The sequence below is a fragment of the Geotrypetes seraphini genome, chromosome 13, assembly GCF_902459505.1.
Source record: "Geotrypetes seraphini chromosome 13, aGeoSer1.1, whole genome shotgun sequence".
Lineage (NCBI taxonomy): Eukaryota > Metazoa > Chordata > Amphibia > Gymnophiona > Dermophiidae > Geotrypetes > Geotrypetes seraphini.
The window spans coordinates 9,833,986-9,856,106 of NC_047096.1; the positions used below are offsets into that span (position 1 = coordinate 9,833,986).

Sequence of the window (22,121 nt, forward strand, 5' to 3'; positions counted from 1 at the left end):
TACTATCAACACAGATTTTTATTTTGGAGATAGTATCCATTAAGCAAAGAGATATTGGGCTAGATGGATTATTGGTCTGGCACAATATGGCTATGGTAAAATAAGTGATTTTCATAATAATTTCTAACCAGATGATGCTATTTCACTGCTGAGCTTGGTACTATGGACAGAAAAGTAAAGTAGAGGTGGGAAAAAGCCACCATGAGCAAAATGATAGTATAGTACTACACCAAGTAAGGCTATGGTGTTGCTTACAGGTACCAAAACTGACAAAACAAAACCAAGTACAAGCTTAATGACAAACACCGCTACAGGCCTAATTAAGCTGCCAGTAAGTTTGCAATTTATTTTAGCCTATTATAACTATCAGGAAACTTAACCTCCAAAAACAGATCGACCTTCCAAGGAAAAGCTTACTGCGTTTCTCTAGTTCAATGAAGTGCCATGATATTACCTGGAACCTTAGGGTTAAACTCTCAAAAACAAAAACCACCTATAGAGCAAGTTGACATGGAGAGAGATGCATGGTCGAGTCACATTAATGTGACCACCTGCTAATATCCAGAATAACCACTTCTAGCAGCATGGGCAGCAGCCAGACCCTATGGGAGTGACTCAATAAGATACTGGACGATTGCTATAGTATCTGGAACCATGCAGACTGCAATACATCAGACAGTTGCTGATGGGTGCGTGGTGGTGGATCCAGTTGTTGAATATTGAGGCTGTCCCAAATATACTCAACTGGGTTAAGGTCTGGGGAATTCAGAGGCTAGGGAAGTAGCTGGAAGTTTTAATCATGCTCTGCAAACCACTCGCAAACAATTCTGGTAGTATGACATGTTACATTGTCCTTTCGAAAGATCCAATCTGCCATAGGGAAGACTATGAATATGTATGAGTGTATGCCATTGGCAAGGATGGAGAGATATCCATATTGGTTGAGAGTGCTTTCCAGAGGTATCAACTGTCCCAGACTATACCAAGAAAACATTCACCATACCATAATGCTGCCATCAACTTGTGTACGTCCAACAATGTTTGCTAAGAACAAAGACCCAGCAGTTTCACACCTGACATGTCAATGTCCATCTGTTCGATAGAGCTCAAAATGTGACTCATCGGAGAAGGCAAACCTCTGCCAGTTGGTGCAAATCCAATGTTGGTACTCCTGTGCAAATTGCTTTTTTGGCGCTGAACCCTTGAGAGCACGGGTGTAGTCACCAGCTGTCTGCTCCAAAGCCCCATTCGCAACAGGGTTCGATGCACAGTCATTTTGGGCACACATCTGGAAGCTCCCTGGATCATTTGGATGGTGAGTTGCTCCATGGTAGCGTGCCGATCGGCCCACCCGTTCACATCTCACATTGATGGCTCATGCTGCCCCACAGTTACGTGTTGGGTCACTTTAACCACAGAAGCCTGTGAACAGTTCACAAATTCCACTATTTTTGAAATGCTGCTGCCCTTTGCCTGGTAGCCGATGCCTTTCAATATCTGCTAAATTGCGCTTTTTCCCCTTGATAGCCATGGTTGCTAAATTGGCAACTTACTGACATCCCACCTTATAAAACACATAAAGTCTGCATGTGACATGTGCATTTGTTCATTGGCTGAGTCCCTGACCTCAGTGGTAGGTTGTAGTCATAATAATGTGAATCGACTGTATATATTTGATTGTTTTATTATTAGAATTGTTATTGTTGAGATGTTTGCTATGATATTTTATGAAAAAAATTTTTTTTTTTAAACTTTTGCTCTTAATCTTTCCTGTTCTATTTTTAATGGAGTTCTTTTCTTGATGAATATGAACTATGTATTGTAAACCGCTTGGATCCTGTTAGGCTGTTATGCAGTATATAAAGTTCTTAATAAACAAACATATAGGTGGTGCTGGGAATATTAAAAACATTGTGACCTAAAGTTAGCTTACAGAATCTTAGATAGCTTACTGTATTGCGTTATGAGAACAAATTTGAGTCAAGAAGGAACCTTCTTAGCCCTAAATTGGCTACTGACATGAGGCAGATATTAATTTGATCCCTGCCAAATGATTTCTAGAATAGAACAGAATGCATGCCCCAGGAAGAAAGAATAAATGATTTTCACACATGAAATATGTTTATTTGGAAGCAAACCAGTGTGCCTTTCTGTTCAAATCCAACTCAGATTGAGACCAGCATATGGGCTCTACTTTAACAATACATGTACTCAGAAGAGAGATCCTGCAGCTTGACTGTACACTTCTCTCTATAACCCACCTGGAGGAACTAACTAGTAGCCTACGATGTTTCATACAATACCTTTTTTCCTTCGAGTCCTTCTGGCCTCCAACAGAGCTTTGTGTTTCTCTAGAACATCTAGGCACACAAGTCTTCTCTGTGTCGACACTGCCTGCTCTGTGGAGGATGGTGTGGTTCATAATATGCCCAAGGATTGAAAATGCTAATATGAACTCCAATGACATTAAAATGTGGATGCTTTTTATCTCAGATTGATTTTTTTGGGGGGGCTGCATGGTTATGTTTTTATTTCAAGTTATGAGGAAACCAGCAATGTGTAACAATTACAAGAAGATCTCTTGTTTCAAAATTATTTGGTAAAACTTTATTCTATTCCATTCTTTGTCATTAACAGAAAAACCGGAGAAAGCCAAGTTTGTTTTACAAAGATAATGCTGTCTCCCAGACAAGAAACCCCCAAAAATCAAGAACAGGAGGGGAAAAATATGGAAGGGGGAATACTGCCTTCTATTCAAAGAAAATAAACTCCTGATCTTTTTTGGTTAAAAATAATACTCGACCAATCATTCTATTTTCTTGCTTGATAAGTGACATGGGAAAGTGGAGGGAGGGGAAGGGAAAGTGAGACCATACTGACACCACTGCTGTTTTTCATCCTTATGCAAATCTGAATAGAATTATCCAAAGTAGTACAGTATGCTGGGTGTCTGCTGCAAATGTTAAAAAAAAAAAAAAAAGTTTATTCACTTCAGGCACACTCTTCTTGTTGGTAAAAGAAAATACAGTTTTGGAGCTGCAACATTTGAGCAGCAAACTTGTAAATTTCTTATATATACACCACAGGGATGGCACATTAACCTTTATGAAATTCTGTACTCCACTTACTAAGACCTGCAGGAGATAAATAAAAGTTCTCTCAGAACTCAAAAATGCTCTCACAGAAATTTTAAACATTGTTCAAGTATATTCTAAATGATCTTAAAAAAAAAATAGATAAGGAAAGTTTCAAAAGCTTGCACGTACATATTTATAGAATAGTCAAAGCAGTACTCTGCCGGTATGTGGTCCTTTTAAAACAGAATGTGTTGGATGGACCATGTACCATCAATGTGGAGCCAAAAAATATGGTGAATCCTTCTAAAAACTAAGGTAGCGTACACACGCAGCACCCTCCCTGTCCCTCCCCCAGAGTGCAGAATTTCATAAGATTTTATCTAATACAACTGTTGAATTCAATGTTCTCAGATAAAGTAGGCTGTTACCAGTTGCGTTAGATGCACCATTCAAATAAAGCTTTAAAAAAAAAAAGTGATACTATTAACGCTCCACTTTAACTCTCCACCTGCAACTGTGCATAATTTTTTTTTTATTTTAAAATTAAGTTTCTGGTTTTTAAACATCAACATAGGTGTTAAAAATTGGTGTAATAGTTACAGAGAATAAGTATTCCAGGATTCCTGAGGGTGGGACAAGTTGTTGCGTCACCCTCTACACACCCCCTTTGCTTGATCGTACTTGATTCAAGTAATGTGCTTTGTGAGAGGGGAGTTACTCAGTGACACCAGCTTGACAAATCTTTCTCTCAGCAACAAATCCCTACAAAAAGAAAAAAAATACTGGAAGCAAATTATTCCAATAAAAGCTCCCCATAAGAGAGAGACAGGCACAATAAGATTTAAGGCATTATATACTACAGGAATCTATGAAGCTAAAATATGGAGGCTCTTTCTAAGCTAAGGGCTAACGTGCCTAATAAAAAAATACCCCAAACACAACACACACTAAAGCAGGGGTGCCCACACTTTTTGGGCTTGCGAGCTACTTTTTAAATGACCAAGTCAAAATGATCTACCAACAATAAAATAAAAAACAAAACAAAAAGCACACTGTACGCATAGAAAATGTTAATCATCATTCCTATTCCAGGGTTTTTCCAAAGAGGTCAAAGCAGATGACTCTATGCACTATCACCTCAGTAACAACCATACAAAAATAGAGAAATACACCCCCCTTCCTTTTTACTAAACCACGATAGCAATTTTTAGCTCAGGGAGCTGCGCTGAATGCCCAGCGCTGCTCTCGACACTCATAGGCTCCCTGCGCTAAAAACCTCTATTGCGGTTTAGTAAAAGGGGACCTTAGTGTAAAATATAAACAGCAGATATAAATTCAGACACATTTTGATCACTAAATTTAAAATAAAATCATTTTCCCTACCTTGTCTGGTGATTTCATGAGTCTCTGGTTGCACTTTCTTCTTCTGACTGTGCATCCAATCTTTCTTCCCTTCTTTTAGCCTGTATGCTTCTTCTCCTCCAGACCTCATACCCTCCCCCAACTTTTCCTTCCTCTCTCCCTGCCCTTTCTTTCTCTCTGCCTCCCTTTCATTTTTTTCTGTTTCTCTTCTTTCCTTCTGTCTCCCTGCCTGCCCTTTTTCTTTCTTTCTCCCTGCCCTCCCCCAAGCCACTGCCACTGCCATCTCCCTGCTTCGGCCAACCAGCATTCCTCTCCCCGATGTCAATTCTGCCGTCGGGAAGAGGAAGGCTGATCAGCCCAAGATCGTGATCAACCTATTGGGGGAAATGCTGCCGGGTCCTGCCTTCGCGGAAACAGAAAGTAGGCAGGACCCGGCAGGAAGAACAAATGCTTCACTAACCTGTCTCCCGCATTAGCCCGTAGCGAACGCTTGCTTCAGGGCTCTCAACATGTGCGTGCCGGCTTCCCTTCTCCCCTCCCCCCCCCCCCCGGACATAACTTCCGGTTTCGGAGGGAAGAGAAGAGAAGCCGGCACGCACACGTTAGAGCCCGGAGCATAAGTTCGCTACGGGCTGAAATCTCCAAGCCGGTTTTTTTTTTAATGTTCATCAGCGGCAGATGACAGCTGGGCGGACCGCCCAGCTAAAAGGCCCTAGGGAGAACACTGGAGAGGAAGGCTGATCGGCCCGTAGATCAGGACGGCAACACGAGTATCACAGAGCCCGGATGGGCTCCGCGATCGACTCGCGTTGCCTTCCTGAGCTACTGGTCGATCGCGATCGATGCGTTGGGCACCCCTGCACTAAAGCATTCCATGTTAGTGTTTGCTATCTGTGTGCGCTAAGCATGCAGTAAGTTTCTCTTTCTTTAATTTTTTTGGAGGAGCCTAAACTTTTTTCAATGGCTAAATGCTAATGCAAGTTAGGACATGGCCAAGAAATGAATAAGGAGAAATTAAGTCTTAATTTTCTTTCTCTCCAGACAGGCACAGGTGGATGGGTTTACACTCCTCTACCAGCAGATGGAGACTAAGAACACACTGAATTTATCTGCAGTACAAGTGGGATGTGCAGTCCCTCCGAGATTCAGTCTGACAAATAGCCAAGCAGGAACTCTATTCACTTATCAACTGGAAGAACAGAACTCAAAACTTTTTTTTTGTACAATCTAGTACCTTTGTGTTATCCGGTCCCCTTGGCTGACGAATAACCATTAGGCGTGGGGCACTGGCATCATCAAGGGTAATGCTCTTTAAACGACTAACCAACCTATCAGGACGAGGAGCTGCAGGAATCTTGGGGCCTTCGCTAGAAAACAGCAAGAATACTCAGTGAAAGAAGCAAAAGAATAAGTTACACTATTTTAAAATGTATTATAGCCAATACACTTCAACTTATATAACTTACATATTTACAATTGAGTGTATATGCAAATATATTTATGGAATATGAATTGTTGTGTGGTGGTATCTGGTATTTTAGGGCCCAATTCTAATCTAGGTGCCACTCTGACAAGTTCTGAAGTAAGCCAGAATGTTGCTGCTGTAATTGAGCATGTCTGGGGAAGAAAAGCAATAGATAAAACCACCCTCATCCCTCTCCAATAGCAAGTGTGAATGAAGGTTCATACCACCAGATCCCACTCTTGTTTGGGAAGATGGTCCATCTAGCCCAGTATCATACCTGGCAGAAGCCTAAACAGTAGCAATATTCCATGGTACCAATATCAGGGAAAGCTGTGGCTTCTCCCATGTGTCTCAATAGTGAACTACCTCTCTCTCTCTCTCTTTCTAACTCTCCATTACACCAGGTACAAAAATAAGTACCTGTATATAACATGTAATCCACCGATTGTGAACCATAGAAAGGCACTATATCAAATCCCTTTCCCTTTGTGCAAAAGCAAGAAGTGTGAATTATCGGCAAAAAGAAAATAAAGGAGCTCAAATTCTTTACCTGACACGCCAAACATTACAGGCACTACATTTCCCTGTACGTTGATTCAGAATAACTGAGAATTCTACTTCATCACCAGCCTGCAGCTCCACTCCATCCTGAACCTCCTTCACATGGAAGAAAAGCTTCTTGCTGTCACCCACCTCATAGTTAATAAACCCAAACTGAAAAGAAATTAGGGAAAGACCAAGAAAAGTAAATATTCAAAGAGAAGCATCTTGAAAATATATCCCTATTCAAAAAAATAATGGTACATGCAGTGTGGCAAATATTAATTCAACTTTTAAAACGTATTACAACAAAGAGATTATGTAGGTGAGACATTCTAGTCATCAGGGTTATTTCCCCATACCCACATGCTGCAGAAAGAATCCACTCTGCCTCTGGTGTATTTCATTGTGCAGTTTAGCGCCCTCTACAGTTAGTACCCAAGCACCGAGAAGCACCTAATATAGGTGAAGTAAAGGCATCTGTAGTAACAGGGGAAACAAATTGTTCTGCTTAAAAGTAACTAAATAGTACTAACAACCACCAACACAGGCTTCAAAGGAACTCAAACCACTCCCCAATAAAATGGAACATATATACAAATTCTTCCCAGACCTCAAGGGCTAACAGGCATAAACAGACTGAAAACTAAAAGCAGGCACAGGAAGGACAGGGAGGGGAGCATAGAATGTCTCACCTATCTGCTGGAAAAGAGCTAACCAGGGTGAGTACATAATCTCTTTTTCCAGTGCAATAAGTAAAACATTCTAGACTGATGGGATATACAAAAGCAGTGCCCCAAAAAGTTAGGGTGAGCTTGCTGTGCTGGCCCTTAGGACCGAGAACCTGAAAGCCGAGTCCCGTCTTGCAGCTGCATCTACTCTGTAGAACTTGGCAAACACGTGAAGAGAAGACCACATTGTCACCCTGCAAATCTCAGGAGAGATGGATCTAGCTTTAGTCCATGAAGAAGCAACACTCCTGGTAGAATGCACCTTGACAAAAACAGAATGTAGGCTGACAAAATGACCCTACAGATCCATCAAGAAATCATGGCCTTGGAAGTGGGAGCACCCCTCATAACTGAACGCATCGACATAAACAGATGGTCAGAGAATTGAAACTTGTTAGTGACCTCCAGATAATACAGAAGAACTCTGTATACATCCAATTTCTTCAATAGGCGGCCCTGTGTCCTGGAACCTGTTGGCTGAAAGGCAAGCAAACACGTCCTAATTAACATGGAAAGCCAAAACAACCTTCGGCAAAGAGGAAAGAACTGTCTTAAGGGAAACCCCTGCCTCTGAAATCTGGAAAAAAAGGGTCTCGGCAAAACAAAGCTTGCAGTTCCGACACACAACTTGCTGAAGTAATTGGCAACCAGAAAAATGGTCTTGAGTATCAAGTCCAAGAGGGAAACATTTCAAAGGGGCTCAAAAGCAGCACTTCTTTCTTATTTTAAACTGTCCTTTGTACATCTAGATCCTCAAAGTGGACTTGAGCTTAAAATTTAAGTAATATAATGGAGTCTTTGTTTTTTCTTTTTTGAAAATAAGGATACGTATTACTCACTTGTTTCCTAGTATTTTGGACTTAAATATAATGTACATGGTTATGTATCCTTAAACTTAAATTTTGCTTTCTGTACAAGTTTATACTTGATAATTTATTATAAAATGAATAAATAAATAATAAAAAAAAGCAACACTGGCGAGGCTAGACAACACCAGGTTAAGGTCCCAGGTGGGGAAAGGATGCTTAACTGGTGGTCGGACATGAACAGCTCTTTTCAAGAATCGTGTGACATCAGGATGAGATGCCAATGAAAACAGACTGTCCTGGGCTCTAAAAACAAACAAAAAAACCCATCCACTTGGACACGCAGAGAAACAACAGTGAGGCATTTATCCAAACCAGCCTGAAGAAAGGTCAAGAATCAGTGAGATCAGAGCTGAATATGGATCCACCTGGTCTTGGGCGCACCAATGTTGGAAGGCCTTCCACACCTTAGCGTAAGAACAAAGTGACCCACATCCTCCACTGGCCACTGGTCCATGCATGAGAAAGTCCGGATAGGCATTTAGCCAAAGGCTGCGACCCATGCGCAGACGCATAAGATCTGTGTACCACAGTTTGCGAGGCCAATCTGGAGCCACCACAATGAAGCGACCTAGATGAGTTGTGATTCTCCAAATGACTCGACCATCAGCCAAGAAGGAAAGACATAAGGAGAATCTCCTGAGGCCACAGCTGCACCAGAGCGTCGAGCCCCTCACTTCCGGGCTCAGATCTGTGCCTGAAGCAAACTGCTTTGTTCCTTGCCGTTGCCATGAGGTTGAAGTGAGGCCGCCTCCAGCGCTCCACAATCACTTGGAACGCTCCCACCACATGCGCTGCTGTCAGTACCAGGAGATGGCATTCTTCCCAAAGAAGGCAGGCTCCCTGAACCAGAGGAGTGCTCTTGGTCTCTCCCTGGTGATTGATGTAGGCCTCTGCCATCACATTGTTGGAGAAGACCCTGACCGCTTGGCCCTCCAGTCTTCCGCAAGCTCATTAGAGCCAGACGAAAGGTCCTGAGCTCCAATCAGTTGATAGACCACTTTCTCTGAGAGGGTGTCCAACACCCTTGAACAGGACAATGATTGCAATGGGCTCCTCAGCCCTGAAGGCTGGCATCTGTCATCACCACAATCCAGGAGGCAATGTGGAGTGGTATGTCCCTGCAGAGCAATTGCAGGCAAAGCTGCCAGTCAATGCTTGCTTGGCCTCCAGAGTCTGCAAGACATCTCAGTGTGGTGCCCAGCGAGAGAGTAAGGCATGCTGAATAGGATGCATGTGCATCCTTGCCCAAGAAACTACATCCAGTGTGTCAACCATGGATCCTAGAACCGGAAGATAATCCCACACCGAAGGAGCCAGCCACTTCAGAAGAAAAGAAATCTGGGCACGCAGCTTCTGTATGTGAGCTTAAGAGGACTCCCAGGTATTTCAGTGACTGCATCGACGTCAGATGTCTCTTCCTGAAGTTGACAATTCAGCAGAGATCTTCCAGCACCTGGAATACCTGCTCCACTGTGCGTCATCCCTCAGCCATCGAGGGAGCTCTGATCAGCCAGTCGTCTAAATAAGGATGAACCTGTAGGCCCATCTTGAGCAGGTAAGCCGCAACTACCACCATTACCTTGGTGAAGGTCTGAGGTGCTGTTGCCAGCCCAAAGAGCAGGGCCTAGAAATAGTAATGTATGTATGTATGTACACTTCTCCCTCCGTATTCGTGGGGGATGCGGGCAGAACATAGCTGTTACCAGCACCCTAACTGAGACTAGCCCTACTAGTGCACGTTCTTGTTCAGCAGAAACTTGTCTAACTTTGTCTTGAATCCTTGGAGGGTGTTTTCCCCTATAACAGTCTCTGGAAGAGCGTTCCAGCTTTCTACCATTCTCTGGATGAAGAATAACTTCCTTACGTTTGTACGGAATCTATCCCCTTTCAACTTTAGAGAGTGCCCTCTTGTTCTCCCTACCTTGGAGAGGGTGAACAACCTGTCCTTATCTACTAAGTCTATCCCCTTCAGTACCTTGAATGTTTCAATCATGTCCCCTCTCAATCTCCTCTGTTTGAGGGAGAAGAGGCCCAGTTTCTCTAATCTTTCACTGTATGGCAGCTCCTCCAGCCCCTTAACCATTTTAGTCGTTCTCTGGACCCTTTCGAGTAGTACCGTGTCCTTCTTCATGTATGGCGACCAGTGCTGGACGCAGTACTCCAGGTGAGGGCGTACCATGGCCCGGTACAGCGGCATGATAACCTTCTCTGATCTGTTCTTGATCCCCTTCTTTATCATTCCTAGCATTCTGTTTGCCCTTTTTGCTGCAGACGCACATTGTGTGGACGGCTTCATCGACTTGTTGATCAGAACTCCCAAGTCCCTTTCCTGGGAGGTCTCTCCAAGTACCGCCCCGGACATCCTGTATTCGTGCATGAGATTTTTGTTACCGACATGCATCACTTTACACTTATCCACGTTGAACCTCATCTGCCATGTTGATGCCCATTCATTGAGCTTGATTATGTCACATTGCAGATCTTCGCAATCCCCCTGCGTCTTTACTACTCTGAATAACTTTGTATCATCTGCAAATTTAATCACCTCGCTCGTCGTACCTATGTCCATATCATTTATAAAGATGTTAAAGAGCACGGGTCCAAGCACCGATCCCTTTACTACCCCGCTGGTGACGCTCTTCCAGACCGAGTATTGTCCATTTACCTCCACTCTCTGTTTCCTATGCTCCAGCCAGTTTTTAATCCACGTGAGTATTTCACCCTCAATGCCATGGCTTGCAATTTTCCGAAGTAGTCGTTCATGCGGAACCTTGTCGAGCGCCTTCTGAAAATCCAGATATATAATGTCGATCAGATCACCCTTGTCTATCTATCTGTTTACTCCCTCAAAGAAGTGCAGCAAGTTCGTCAAACACGATCTGCCTTTGCTAAAACCGTGCTGACTGGTCCTCATCAGCCCATGTCCGTCAAGGTGATCAATGATGCTGTCCTTTATTAGTGACTCTACCATCTTTCCCAGTACCGAGGTCAGACTCGCCGGTCTGTAGTTCCCCGGATCTCCCCTCGAACCTTTCTTGAAGATCGGTGTAACATTCGCCACCTTCCAGTCTTCCGGAATCTTTCCCGATTTGATCAACAGATTGGCTATTAGTTGAAGCAATTCAGCTATGGTCCCTTTCAGTTCCTTGATGACCCGCGGATGGATGCCATCCGGTCCCGGGGATTTATCGCTCTTAAGCCTATCAATCTGCCTACATACCTCCTCTAGACTGACCGTCAATCCTGTCAGCTTTCCGTCTTCGTTTCCAGCATATAGCCTGATGGGTTCCGGTATGCTGTGTACATCTTCTTCGGTAAATACAGATGCAAAAAATGTGTTTAGTTTGTCAGCGATTTCTTTGTCCTCCTTTAGCGTTCCCTTTATTCCATGGTCATCCAACGGTCCCACCACTTCCTTTGCGGGTCGTTTCCCCTTAATATATCGAAAGAACGGCTTGAAGTTCTTCGCCTCCTTGGCTATTTTTTCCTCGTAGTCTCTTTTGGCCCCTTTTACCACCTTATGGCACCTGCGTTGATGTTGTTTGTGCTTGTTCCAGTTTTCATCCGTTTTTGACCTTTTCCATTCCTTAAATGAAGTTTTCTTGTCTCTGATCGCTTCCTTCACATCTACAGTGAGGCACGCCGGTTCTTTGTTCTTTTTCCTCTTGGATCCCAGAGACACAAAGACGCAGCTGGCATCCTGTGAGACATCACTGAGCCTCCTAGGGGCACCCTAACAGCCTACACTTGACTTCTGCTTAACAGTAGACGAGACCACTACATGAATGGCTCTGAGCTCCAGAGAAAATTTTATTTATTTATTCAATTTTCTATACCGTTCTCCCAGGTAAGCTCAGAACGGTTTACATGAGTTTATTCAGGTTGCAGGATATCCAACAGGTACCCAAAAAGGGATCAGCCTGTCAGCTACAGACCAAAGTCTGTGATTTCTCAAGCAGGCAGAGCTTCAAATTCACTTCAAGCATGAAATTATCCAAAAAGGGGACAGAATTACATCAAATTAAAAATAATAAAATGGGGAGAGCAGAACACACACAACTGCATAGTGAAGTATACCAGAGGCAGAGTGAAAAAATCCGGAGTGGATTCCTTCTGCAGCATGTGGGTTTGGGGAAATAACCCAGCTGTCCAGAAATGTCTCACCTATTACACTGGAAATAGAATTTATAGATAGTTTTATTTTATTGTAATACTTAGATCATGGTATCTTCCATATTAAAAAATGGATCATAGCAAAATCACATCAAACAAAAGAAAATAGATGGATGCTCAAAGAGTGCCTTGTAAGCTGATTTCACTTTTATTATTGCATACCAATCCAAGTAAAAAAAAAATAATAATAATTCTACAAGTGTTTTACAGAGTGAAGTATTTTTAAAAAGTGTTTTTTCTGATCCTAAGGTTTAGCAAAACATCTGTTTACTTTATAATGAGAGCTGAAAATTCACATATACAAGCTATTAGGTAGCTTAATGAGAGTCAGGTTCAAAGAATCCAAAATGGCCTCACATGCCTGCATTCAGCAGTACTTTAAAATCTTTTCCTGGAGGCATACCTAGATTTTCAAAGTTATTTTCTCTCTGGTTTCTCTTCAGATCGAATAAATCTTTCACCTTTTACGTGTCCCTTAATTCTATCCATGACATCCTGTTTGTCTGTCTTGCTTGTTTAAATTATAAGCTCTTTTGAGCAGGGACTGTTTTTTTTTTACTCTTTGTGACTCTGTACAGTGCTGCGTACGTCTGGTAGCGCTATAGAAATAATTCATAGTAGTAGTAGTAATCCTGAAAACCTGTGTGGCTCCAGAAGAGATTGCGAAGCACTGGCATATGGTATTCTCAAGACTTCTAACTCTAACTTACTTTTGACATCATACATTCCCTTCTACACAGGCACTTATCTCCTCCTGTCCCACTGCAAAGAGCTGTCAGGGCCATCAAGAGTCACCATAAGAACAATATGCAGCTCTGCCTTCCTGGGGCACAAAATATACACCTCCTCTGCTCTACATCAAGGGAACTGAACCTAGATTGTTTATTGTCTCAGGCTGCCAGGTTCCTCTAAAGCAGAACAGGCCTGCCACACCCAGAATTTGGAGGAAGTCACACTAACCTGATCTTTCACACATTCAACAGTGCCTCTGCGAAGAGGTTCAATATTACAAGCCATCGTCTGTCCACGCTGGCCAAGGACACCAAGTTGGAATTTAACAGTCTCTCCTTTCTGCAGACAGTCTGATTTGTTAACCATACCAACTATGCCAAAAGGAAAGACTTGGCCTTTCATGCTTCCTGTAAAAGGTCAAGGGGGAAGTAAGAGGGAAAGGATTAAACAAGTAACAAAAAGTTATGCTTTTGTACTACTTATGCTGATTTTAATCATCGGAAAACATAAAAAATAAAAATAAAGACTACAAATGCTCTGAGAATACTGAGTAAATGCAATTACTTTTCTTTCCCCAATAATAACAACCCACAAAGTAGAAACAAGACCTTTCTATTTACACAGATTCATAGAAGATTTGTCACAGTACTCCCCCAGCTGCCTACCTGTAATGGGTGTTCTCTGTAGAAAATAGGAGAGGTCAGTGTGTACAGTCATACAGATCAGCTCTGGAAAGATGGTTGAGGCGCTGATCAAAGATAGCGTAGTCCAGCACCTAGACACACACGACCTGATGAGAGCCAGTCAACATGGGTTCAGAAAAGGGAAATCATGTTTGACGAACCTACTTCAATTTTTTGAGACAGTGAACAGACAAATTGATAGTGGAGAACCGGTGGATACTGTATATTTGGACTTTCAGAAAGCATTTGACAAGGTTCCACATGTAAGACTTCTCAGGAAACTACAAAGCCATGGAATAGAGGGAGATATACTAAGATGGATAGGCAAATGACTGGAGAACAGAAAGCAGAGAGGGCATAAATGGGAAGTTCTCAGAAAGGGAAAAAAGTGACTAGCGGTGTACCCCAGGGCTCGATACTTGGACCCATCTTATTTAATATTTTCATAAATGACCTGGAAGAAGGAACATACAGTGAAATCATCAAGTTTGCAGATGACACAAAGCTATGCCGGGCAATCAGATTGCAGAAGGCCAGTGAGGAACTCCAGAGCGACTTGAATCAATTGGAGAAATGGGCAGATAAATGGCAGATGAATTTTAATGTGGAAAAATGCAAAGTGATGCATTTAGGCAGAAAAAATAAAGATCACTAGTATAGTATGTCAGGTGTAACTCTGGGAAAGACCGAACAGGAAAAGGACCTGGGTGTACTGATAAGATAGGACCTTGAAACCGTCTGTGCAATGTGCGGCGGCGGCGAAGAGAGCAAATAGAATGCTAGGCATGATAAAGAAGGGAATTACGAGTAGATCAGAGAAAGTTATAATACCGCTCTACAGAGCCATGGTCAGACCGCACCTGGAATACTGCGTCCAGCATTGGTCTCCATACCTAAAGGATATAAAACTGCTAGAAAGGATGCAGAGATGAGCAACGAAGCTATTGAAAGGTATGGAGAACCTGGACTACGAGGAACGACTTAGGAGACTTGGGTTGTTCTCCCTTGAGGAGACTGCGAGGGGATCTGATCGAGACTTTCAAAATACTGAAAGGATTTGACAAAATGAAGCAGGAAAAGCAGTTATTTACAATGTCCAATGCGACACGGACAAGAGGACATAGACTGAAGCTGAGGGGTGACAGGTCTAAGACGAATATCAGGAAGTTCTGTTTCACACAGCGAGTGGTGGACACCTAGAATGCTCTCCCAGAGGAAGTAATTGCAGAATCCACTGTTCTAGGTTTTAAGGGTAAACTAGATGCACATCTCCTTAAGAGTGGCATAGAGTGATACGGGTAAGGGTAAATTAGATGCACATCTCCCTTGAGAAACAAACAGTGATATGGGGACTAAAACTATGCCAGGGTAGACCTGGTGGGGCCTCCGCGTGTGCGGACTTGATGGACCCAGGGTCTGATCTGGAGATGGCAATTCTTATGTTCTTATGATAGCTAGCAGCAGCAAAGATAGTCATGCCCATGCTCACAGCAAAACATACCTCAGTTTTATAACCAACTTGTTTCCACTGTTCAGAGTTGAAAAGAATTGTGGGCTAACTTATATTGCTGCTTATGGAGAAAGGACAGTTACTTGCTGTTAACAGGTGTTATCCAAGGACAACAGGCATATATTCTCACATATGGGTGACGTCACTGAAAAGCACCATAAGCAGACCGAACTATTGTCAGCTGTGTACTGAAAATCTGTAGTTGAAAAAGATATGGAGGAATCTAACTTACAGACTCTACACCCATGTTATATTCCCCATCGCAGACCTTGAGAAGAAGAGGTAGTCGGATGTCTGCTGTGTAAGGTAGTTCATAGAAAGAGGTGGAGGAATCTAACTTACAGACTCTACACTCATGTTAAGATTCCCCACCGCAGTCCAGACAAGAGGCTTCAGAAGACAGCCAACCTATCACCAATATGAAATTTGGTAAAGGTTAATTCCAATGTTATAGTGCTGCTGTTATGACATGATAGCAGCTGATGACCCTATTTGCCAATAGTACATACTGATAAGAGGTGGTGGTCAAGTCTGCCCCTCTCCTCTGTCCACACTGAAGAATAGACCTTAGATGGAGAATATAAGGGCTAATTGAGAAGCGTCTCCACAGAAGCAGCAGGAACAAACTCCAAGGTTGACAGGAGAGTTTGTGTCCATATAAATAATAAATGATAAAGACTCTGTAGAAGATTTCTCTTTAGGAGGAGTCTTCCAATGAGATTGAAAATATGTAATCAAATAAGAAATGTTCACGTTGGAGAAGGGTAGAGTCAAAAATTGATGAAGAATGCTGTTTGGAATGGTATCGGCTTGATGACAAAGGCGAAGCTTTTGCAGGACTCTGGCATTTCTCAGGACATGGAAAAGAAACATGCTTGAAGTTACGAGTCTTGAAAACGAATGATGCTTTGAAGAACTGCAACGGCATCAGGAGGAGGGATGCTTCAATGCACAACTGGATAGTCAAGATGACCGGTGCCAGGAACCATGATGGATCAATGAAGCATCGATGGAACCAGAATGCTCAAGCCAGTCTGGTACCGAAGTAGTCAATGTCAGGAAAAAAACCACTGGTACCATTAACGATTTCATTGGTACCCTCGATACCACAGCCCATAGTGAAGAAGGCAGGCTAGAGGGACAGTTGTATGGTCGGCATGAATAGACTCGATGCCAGAACAACCTGTGACAGCGGCTGAAAAGCTGGTGGCTCGTGTAACAAAGACACTGGTATCTTAGGCTTCCCTGTTGGTACTCGTCGGTGTCACGGCTCACCTCGAAGAGCTGGGTAAGATGCGATCCTCGATGGAAGATAGGTGAGCTTCAAGATAAAGTCACTGTAAAGTCGGCATGAATGGACACAATACCAGTGACCTGCGACACCAGCTCTTTAGACTTCTCTATCGGTACCATCGTTGTCGCAGCTTGCCTCGAAAAGGGTGACCTGGATAAGAAGTGACCCTCGAGGGAAGAGAGGCAAACTGCAAGAAAAGTCACTACAAGTTAGGCATGAATGGACTCGATCCCATAATGACCTGTGACACTGTCGTAACTTCTCCAACACCTATGTCAATGTCTTGTTGACATCTGATCAAAAGTGCCATGGGACCTGCCACACTTGTTAAAAATCCCGTGAATGGGCAAAATTAAATGCAAGGCTGAGGCAAACGAAGAGGACCCGCCGACCGAACACTTGCGAAGGATAAGTGAGGTGAAGAAAAGGAAAAAAAGTTGTCTTTAAAAAACAAAAATGAGAAAGTATATTATAGAAATATAATTTAAAAATAAAATATGGGTGAGCGGAAGGCAAAAGGCAAAAACGAAGGAATGTTTGAAAACATGATTTCTTAGCTCCGCAGAAAACAAACTAAGGAGATGCACACCCTACATCGGGCTGGAAGGCACTTGCGCAGTGCAGTCAGTCACAAACTTTCTGAAGTGCTAGTGCACTTTTGCAGCTGTCCGTACCAGGGTTCTGTGGATGATGTCCGTCATGGAAGCCCAGACCAGATGTATTCCAAGTATCAGCAAAGGTGGAAAGAAGAGGAAAGGAGAGCCGGCGTGGTTAAAAGGTGAAGTGAAAGAGACTATCAGAGCCAACATCCTTTAAAGAATGGTAAAAAGATCTGAATGAAGAAAAAAAAAAAAAGAAGAAACACAAGCACTGGTAAGTTAGATGCAAAGCATTGATAAAGACAGCTAAGAAAGAATATGAAGAGAAACTTGCAAAAGAGGCAAAAACTCAGCAATATTTTTAGGTACATCAGAAGCAGAAAACCTGTGAGGGAATCTGTGGGACCGTTGGATGATAAAGGACTGAAAGGGGCGCTCAAGGAGGATAAGGCCATAGCGGAAAGACTGGGCTACTGGGCTTGATGAACCATTGGTCTGACCCAGTGAGATTATTCTTATGTTCTTATGATAACTCCCATTACAGGAGCCAACACTGAGGGTCTGGTAAGAACATAATAGCCTTACTGGGTCAGACCAATGGTCCATCAAGCCCAGTAGCCCATTCTCACGGTGGCAAATCCAGGTCCTTAGTACCTGGCCAAAACATGAGGAATGTCAACATTCCATGCTACCGATCCAGGACGAGCAGTGGCTTCCCCCATGTCTCTCTCAATAACAGACTATGGACTTTTCCTCCAGGAAATTGTCCAAACCTCTCTTAAAACCAGCTATGCTATCCACATTCCAGAGCTTAACTATTCTCAAAGTGAAAATAATATTTCCTCCTATTACTTTTAATTTAAACAATTTTTATTGATGACAACCAACAAAGACACCACAGTGAATACCAAAGCATTCAACTGTGAATACAAAAAAGTTAAAATACATTTGTGAAGTATCCAAAATCCAGTGCCAAACATTTTACACCCCTGAGGACCGATGGATGCATTCAGGGACAGGCAGAGGTGAGAAGACGCAGCCGGCAACTTGCGAGACACTGACGAATATCCAATGGATGCCAAACAGCCTGCACTCGAACCCTCATTCGGCAGAACAAGAAAGATGGGGTTGGTCCTGAGCTCCTACAAAGTAAATGCAGGCTGGATGACAGGTACCACCAAGGATTCACCTGTCAAATGCAGACCAAAGTCTGTGAAATCTTAATGAAGTAAGAGCTGAATTGCTCCATGCACCAGAAACCCTGAGAAGGAACGAAAAATACACCGAATAGAAGAAATTGTGGACAGCAGAATAAACACTCCTGCAGGCATGCCATGGAGCCAAACAGCCTGTGTTCAAACCCACTGAGAATGAGAGACCTGGGGTGAACCTATGAATTGTTGAAGAAGGCTGGCTACGCAGGAATCAAAAGCATGTGTCTATGGGCTCCAGACCTCTAACATGAGTGTGTCTTCTCACAGCCAGAGATGTCTCAAGCAAAACAGACAAGAAACTGTGTGTAGAGAGAAAGACTGAGGAGATCCAGCTTCCAGCACAGCCCAGAGTGTATAAATGAGAAGAATCATACATACATTTCAAAAAAACATTTAAAAGCACATATTTTTCAATTGGCTTTTTCAAATTGAAGAAATGAGTCTGGAACTGTAATCTGTATTTATATAGTGGTTGATTTTTTAAGCAAATTTTCAGTTTGCATTAATTAGTTATGGTTTACTCTTGAGATTTTGATTGTTATAGAATTTTATGAATTTAAAAAACAAAAATAAACCACAACTTTGGCTTTTATTCTTTCCTTTTCTATTTTTAAATGGAGTTCTTTTCTTAACGAATGTTAAATATATATTGTAAACCACTGGGACCCTTTTTTGGCTGTTACGCGGGATATAAAGTTTTTAATAAACAAACATTAAGGAGGGCTAAAAACTGATCAAGACCGATATTCCTACAGCACTAGACTGAATGTATGAATACAGAGGAGGGATTGGTGTATGAGACGGGTGAACTGACTTGGAATTCACTATAGATGTATAATGAATGTGTCCCAGCTTATCAATTCTTTTTTTAAATTTGGATTAAGATAACGAGACTACATACATCTTCAGATAAATTAAGTCTAAGCTATGGAACAGTGAAAGATTTACATGCAAGGAGACAGGCCATACATGATCAGCGGTAGCCATATCCTGCAAAAAAAAAAAAAAAAAAAAAAAAACCCTGAAGAAATATTTATGGGTATGATTACAAAGCAATGTTCAGAAATAAGATACTAAACCTAAAATTTGTAGAGTGGTAAGGATACACTTTAGACTTTCCAAGATCTTGAAGGAGAAAAATCTCAAATGTTTTGTCCTGTTTGGTGTTAATGTAGTGGTCTCAAACCTGTGGCCCGCCAGGTACTATTTTGCAGCCCAAGGTCTATACTGGTGCTGTCTACTCTTTGCAGCGTCCTCCAGCTTCCTGCTCTTACCTTCAGATAATTACCGCTACCTGCAGAGAGGATTATCGGTGCTGTAGCGATCCTTGCAGGCTGCCATCGTCCTCAGCAACACGTTCCCTCTGCTGTGATCCTGTCACTGTCAGAGGAGGGGCAGGATCGCGGCAGAGGGAACGTACTGCGGAGGCTGATGGCAGCCTGCAAGGAACGCTACAGCACCGGTGATCCTCTCTGCAGGCTGCGGCAATTAGCTGAAACTAAGACCGGGAGGCCGGGGGGAAGCTGGAGGACACTGCAAAGAAGGGGGGGGGGGAATATGCAGGCCTTTGGGGGGGGGAAGATTTATAAATTATAAAGAGTTTTACCTCATGCAAAATTGTCATTTCTTTAATAAAATATTAACTATTTTTTCTGCCGCCCTCCAAGTACCTACAAATCTAAAATTTGGCCCTGTAAAGGGATTAAGTTTGAGACCACTGGTGTTAATGCTACTGCCAGCCAATACATTAGTCCTGGTTCCCTGAAGCAAGTATATTTTTAAATTTATTGCACTTTCGTTGAAAAAGAAAAAAAAAAATGACAGCACCATACAGTCAGTAAACACATTTACACAAATGTTTATTTGAATTTGACATATCACCTTATCTGGTGCATTGGTTTACCTTCAGAGTAGTCGGAGAGGACAAAAAATCCTACAAATGGCAGACAGGGCAAGATCACTTCCATCACACTATGCTTTCTTGTGTAGCGACACTTATGTTGAACACAGATTAGAAAATAAAGAATTTACCCTGTACACTGAGTTCTGATCCAGACTCAGTCTCCGTCTCCACTTCCTCTATTTCTTCAGGAGCTTCTTCAATAGTTTTCTGTTTATCTGCCGGAAAGACTTAAAATTAGTATTCATGGACTTCGTCACCTGAAAGAACTATTACTGCTTCAAACATTCAGAATGTCAAGATATCATGAAAAAAAAAAAAAAAAAAAAAAGAGTCAAGTGGAGAAAGTCAAAGGACCTGACAAATTTGATTTCTGCTACACTGTGAGCTCCAACATGGCAAAATCACCTACTTCAAAGCAATTTTAGCAAAATCAAGATCCTGCAATGAGAACTATAAGTTATAAAAGGCAAACCAGGGAACTAAAAAGTATTACACTTGGAGAATGTCTGGAAGGATTGCACCATGACAATTTCCAAGTTCTAGTAATAACTTTTCCTAAAATTCATGAACCTGGTAAAAAGTGTTATTTCCTAATCCTGCCCGTTTATTCCCATTTATTTCCTGAACAGTGGGCAGTCTATTCAAGGTCAAGTTGCTCAATTACTTTAGACAGTTTTGATTAGATTGCTTAGGAGGTAGTATATACAACAATTTCATGCTCTGTAAACAGAACTTAATGACCTTAAACAGATCACTTGTAACTTACAGTGACAGGAAATTTCTACAAATATACTGGTAGAATGAGTGAATACTCTATTTGAGTTCAACATCAGTCATCGTTTCTTGTTTTGCCAGCAGTAAGCTTTTATACAAACTATATCTGAAACCAAACACATGGTGTAAGGCTCTAGCTAGAACGTCAGTGTAACGTTTGCAAGCTAAATCAGCACAAAGAAAAACTAATGTTCCATTCCACACATACATATGTCCAGATTCTTGTTTTCACTAATCAAAGATCAGCGTGGCATCATTTTTTCATTTACCTTCTTCGATGATCTCTATCATTCCCTGATATTCCATCTGGGTGGGATCTACACTGCGCAAGGGTCGAATCACTTTACCCCAGAAAACTGCTGGTTCAATTGCATCATTGGAACTGCTAACTACAAAAAGAATAGTCATTACCAACAACTTTCTAAGCCTTTCTGGGCTGTAGAAATTCAGGTTTTCAATATGTGAATGCAAACTGTTGACTACAATATAAAGCTTAAAAACTGGCATTTTAGGACTTCAACCCTCAAATTTTGAGCTTTAACATTACCTATCAATATATACAGTAATTTTTTTGAATTTATATTTTTATTAAAACTTGATGTACTACTCAACTTCAGCATATCTTAAGCAGGATACAATAAACAATACTATTATACGTCACAACTCAAAATGCCTTTTCCACTGTAGGGCCAACGATGAGGCATTATGCTTACTTGGTAAATGTCTTTCCTTTAATCCTACCAGACCAGATTGGTCTAGAACAGACATGTCAAACTCTGGCCCACGATGTGTTAAAAATTGGCCCGCCAGACATTTTAAATTTTATAGTAAATCTGGCCCACTGGCACAAACCGCTGCCACTGCTCTTCACTCACATCTGTCTTCACCTAGCCTCCTCTTCAAAGCAGCCTGCTGAGGATCGCCAGCCAGCTGTAGCGAACCTTGGAGGCCGCTGTCCACCTCGGTAGCACATTCTCTGTGATGCGATCCCGTACCTCAGAGGAGTGGGATAGCATCAGAGGGAACGTGCTACTGAGGTGGACAGCGGCCTGCGAGGTTCGCTACAGCCAGCCGGCGATCCTCCGCAGGATACTTTGAAGAGGAGGCCAGGTGAAGGCAGACGCAAGTGAAGAGCAGCAGCGGTTCATGCCGGCGGGCCAGAGGAGACCAGGAAGCCAGGATAGAGGGAGGGTAG

General features: G+C 42.4%; 1 protein-coding gene across 11 annotated transcripts in view; it reads right to left on the reverse strand.

The window, feature by feature from the left end:
- Nucleotides 1–3,589: 3,589 nt before the first annotated feature.
- CSDE1 (cold shock domain containing E1) overlaps nucleotides 3,590–22,121 on the reverse strand; it is a 121,916-nt gene continuing 103,384 nt past the window's right edge. For all 11 annotated transcript variants that reach the window (XM_033917651.1, XM_033917646.1, XM_033917645.1 and 8 more), the window contains 6 exons: nucleotides 21,196–21,315; nucleotides 20,281–20,367; nucleotides 13,178–13,356; nucleotides 6,455–6,618; nucleotides 5,674–5,806; nucleotides 3,590–3,839 (listed from right to left, as the gene is read on the reverse strand). In XM_033917651.1, coding sequence (XP_033773542.1) covers nucleotides 3,792–3,839; nucleotides 5,674–5,806; nucleotides 6,455–6,618; nucleotides 13,178–13,356; nucleotides 20,281–20,367; nucleotides 21,196–21,315 — 731 coding nt within the window. In that variant the 3' untranslated portion in view covers nucleotides 3,590–3,791. The remainder of the gene's footprint in view (nucleotides 3,840–5,673; nucleotides 5,807–6,454; nucleotides 6,619–13,177; nucleotides 13,357–20,280; nucleotides 20,368–21,195; nucleotides 21,316–22,121) is intronic.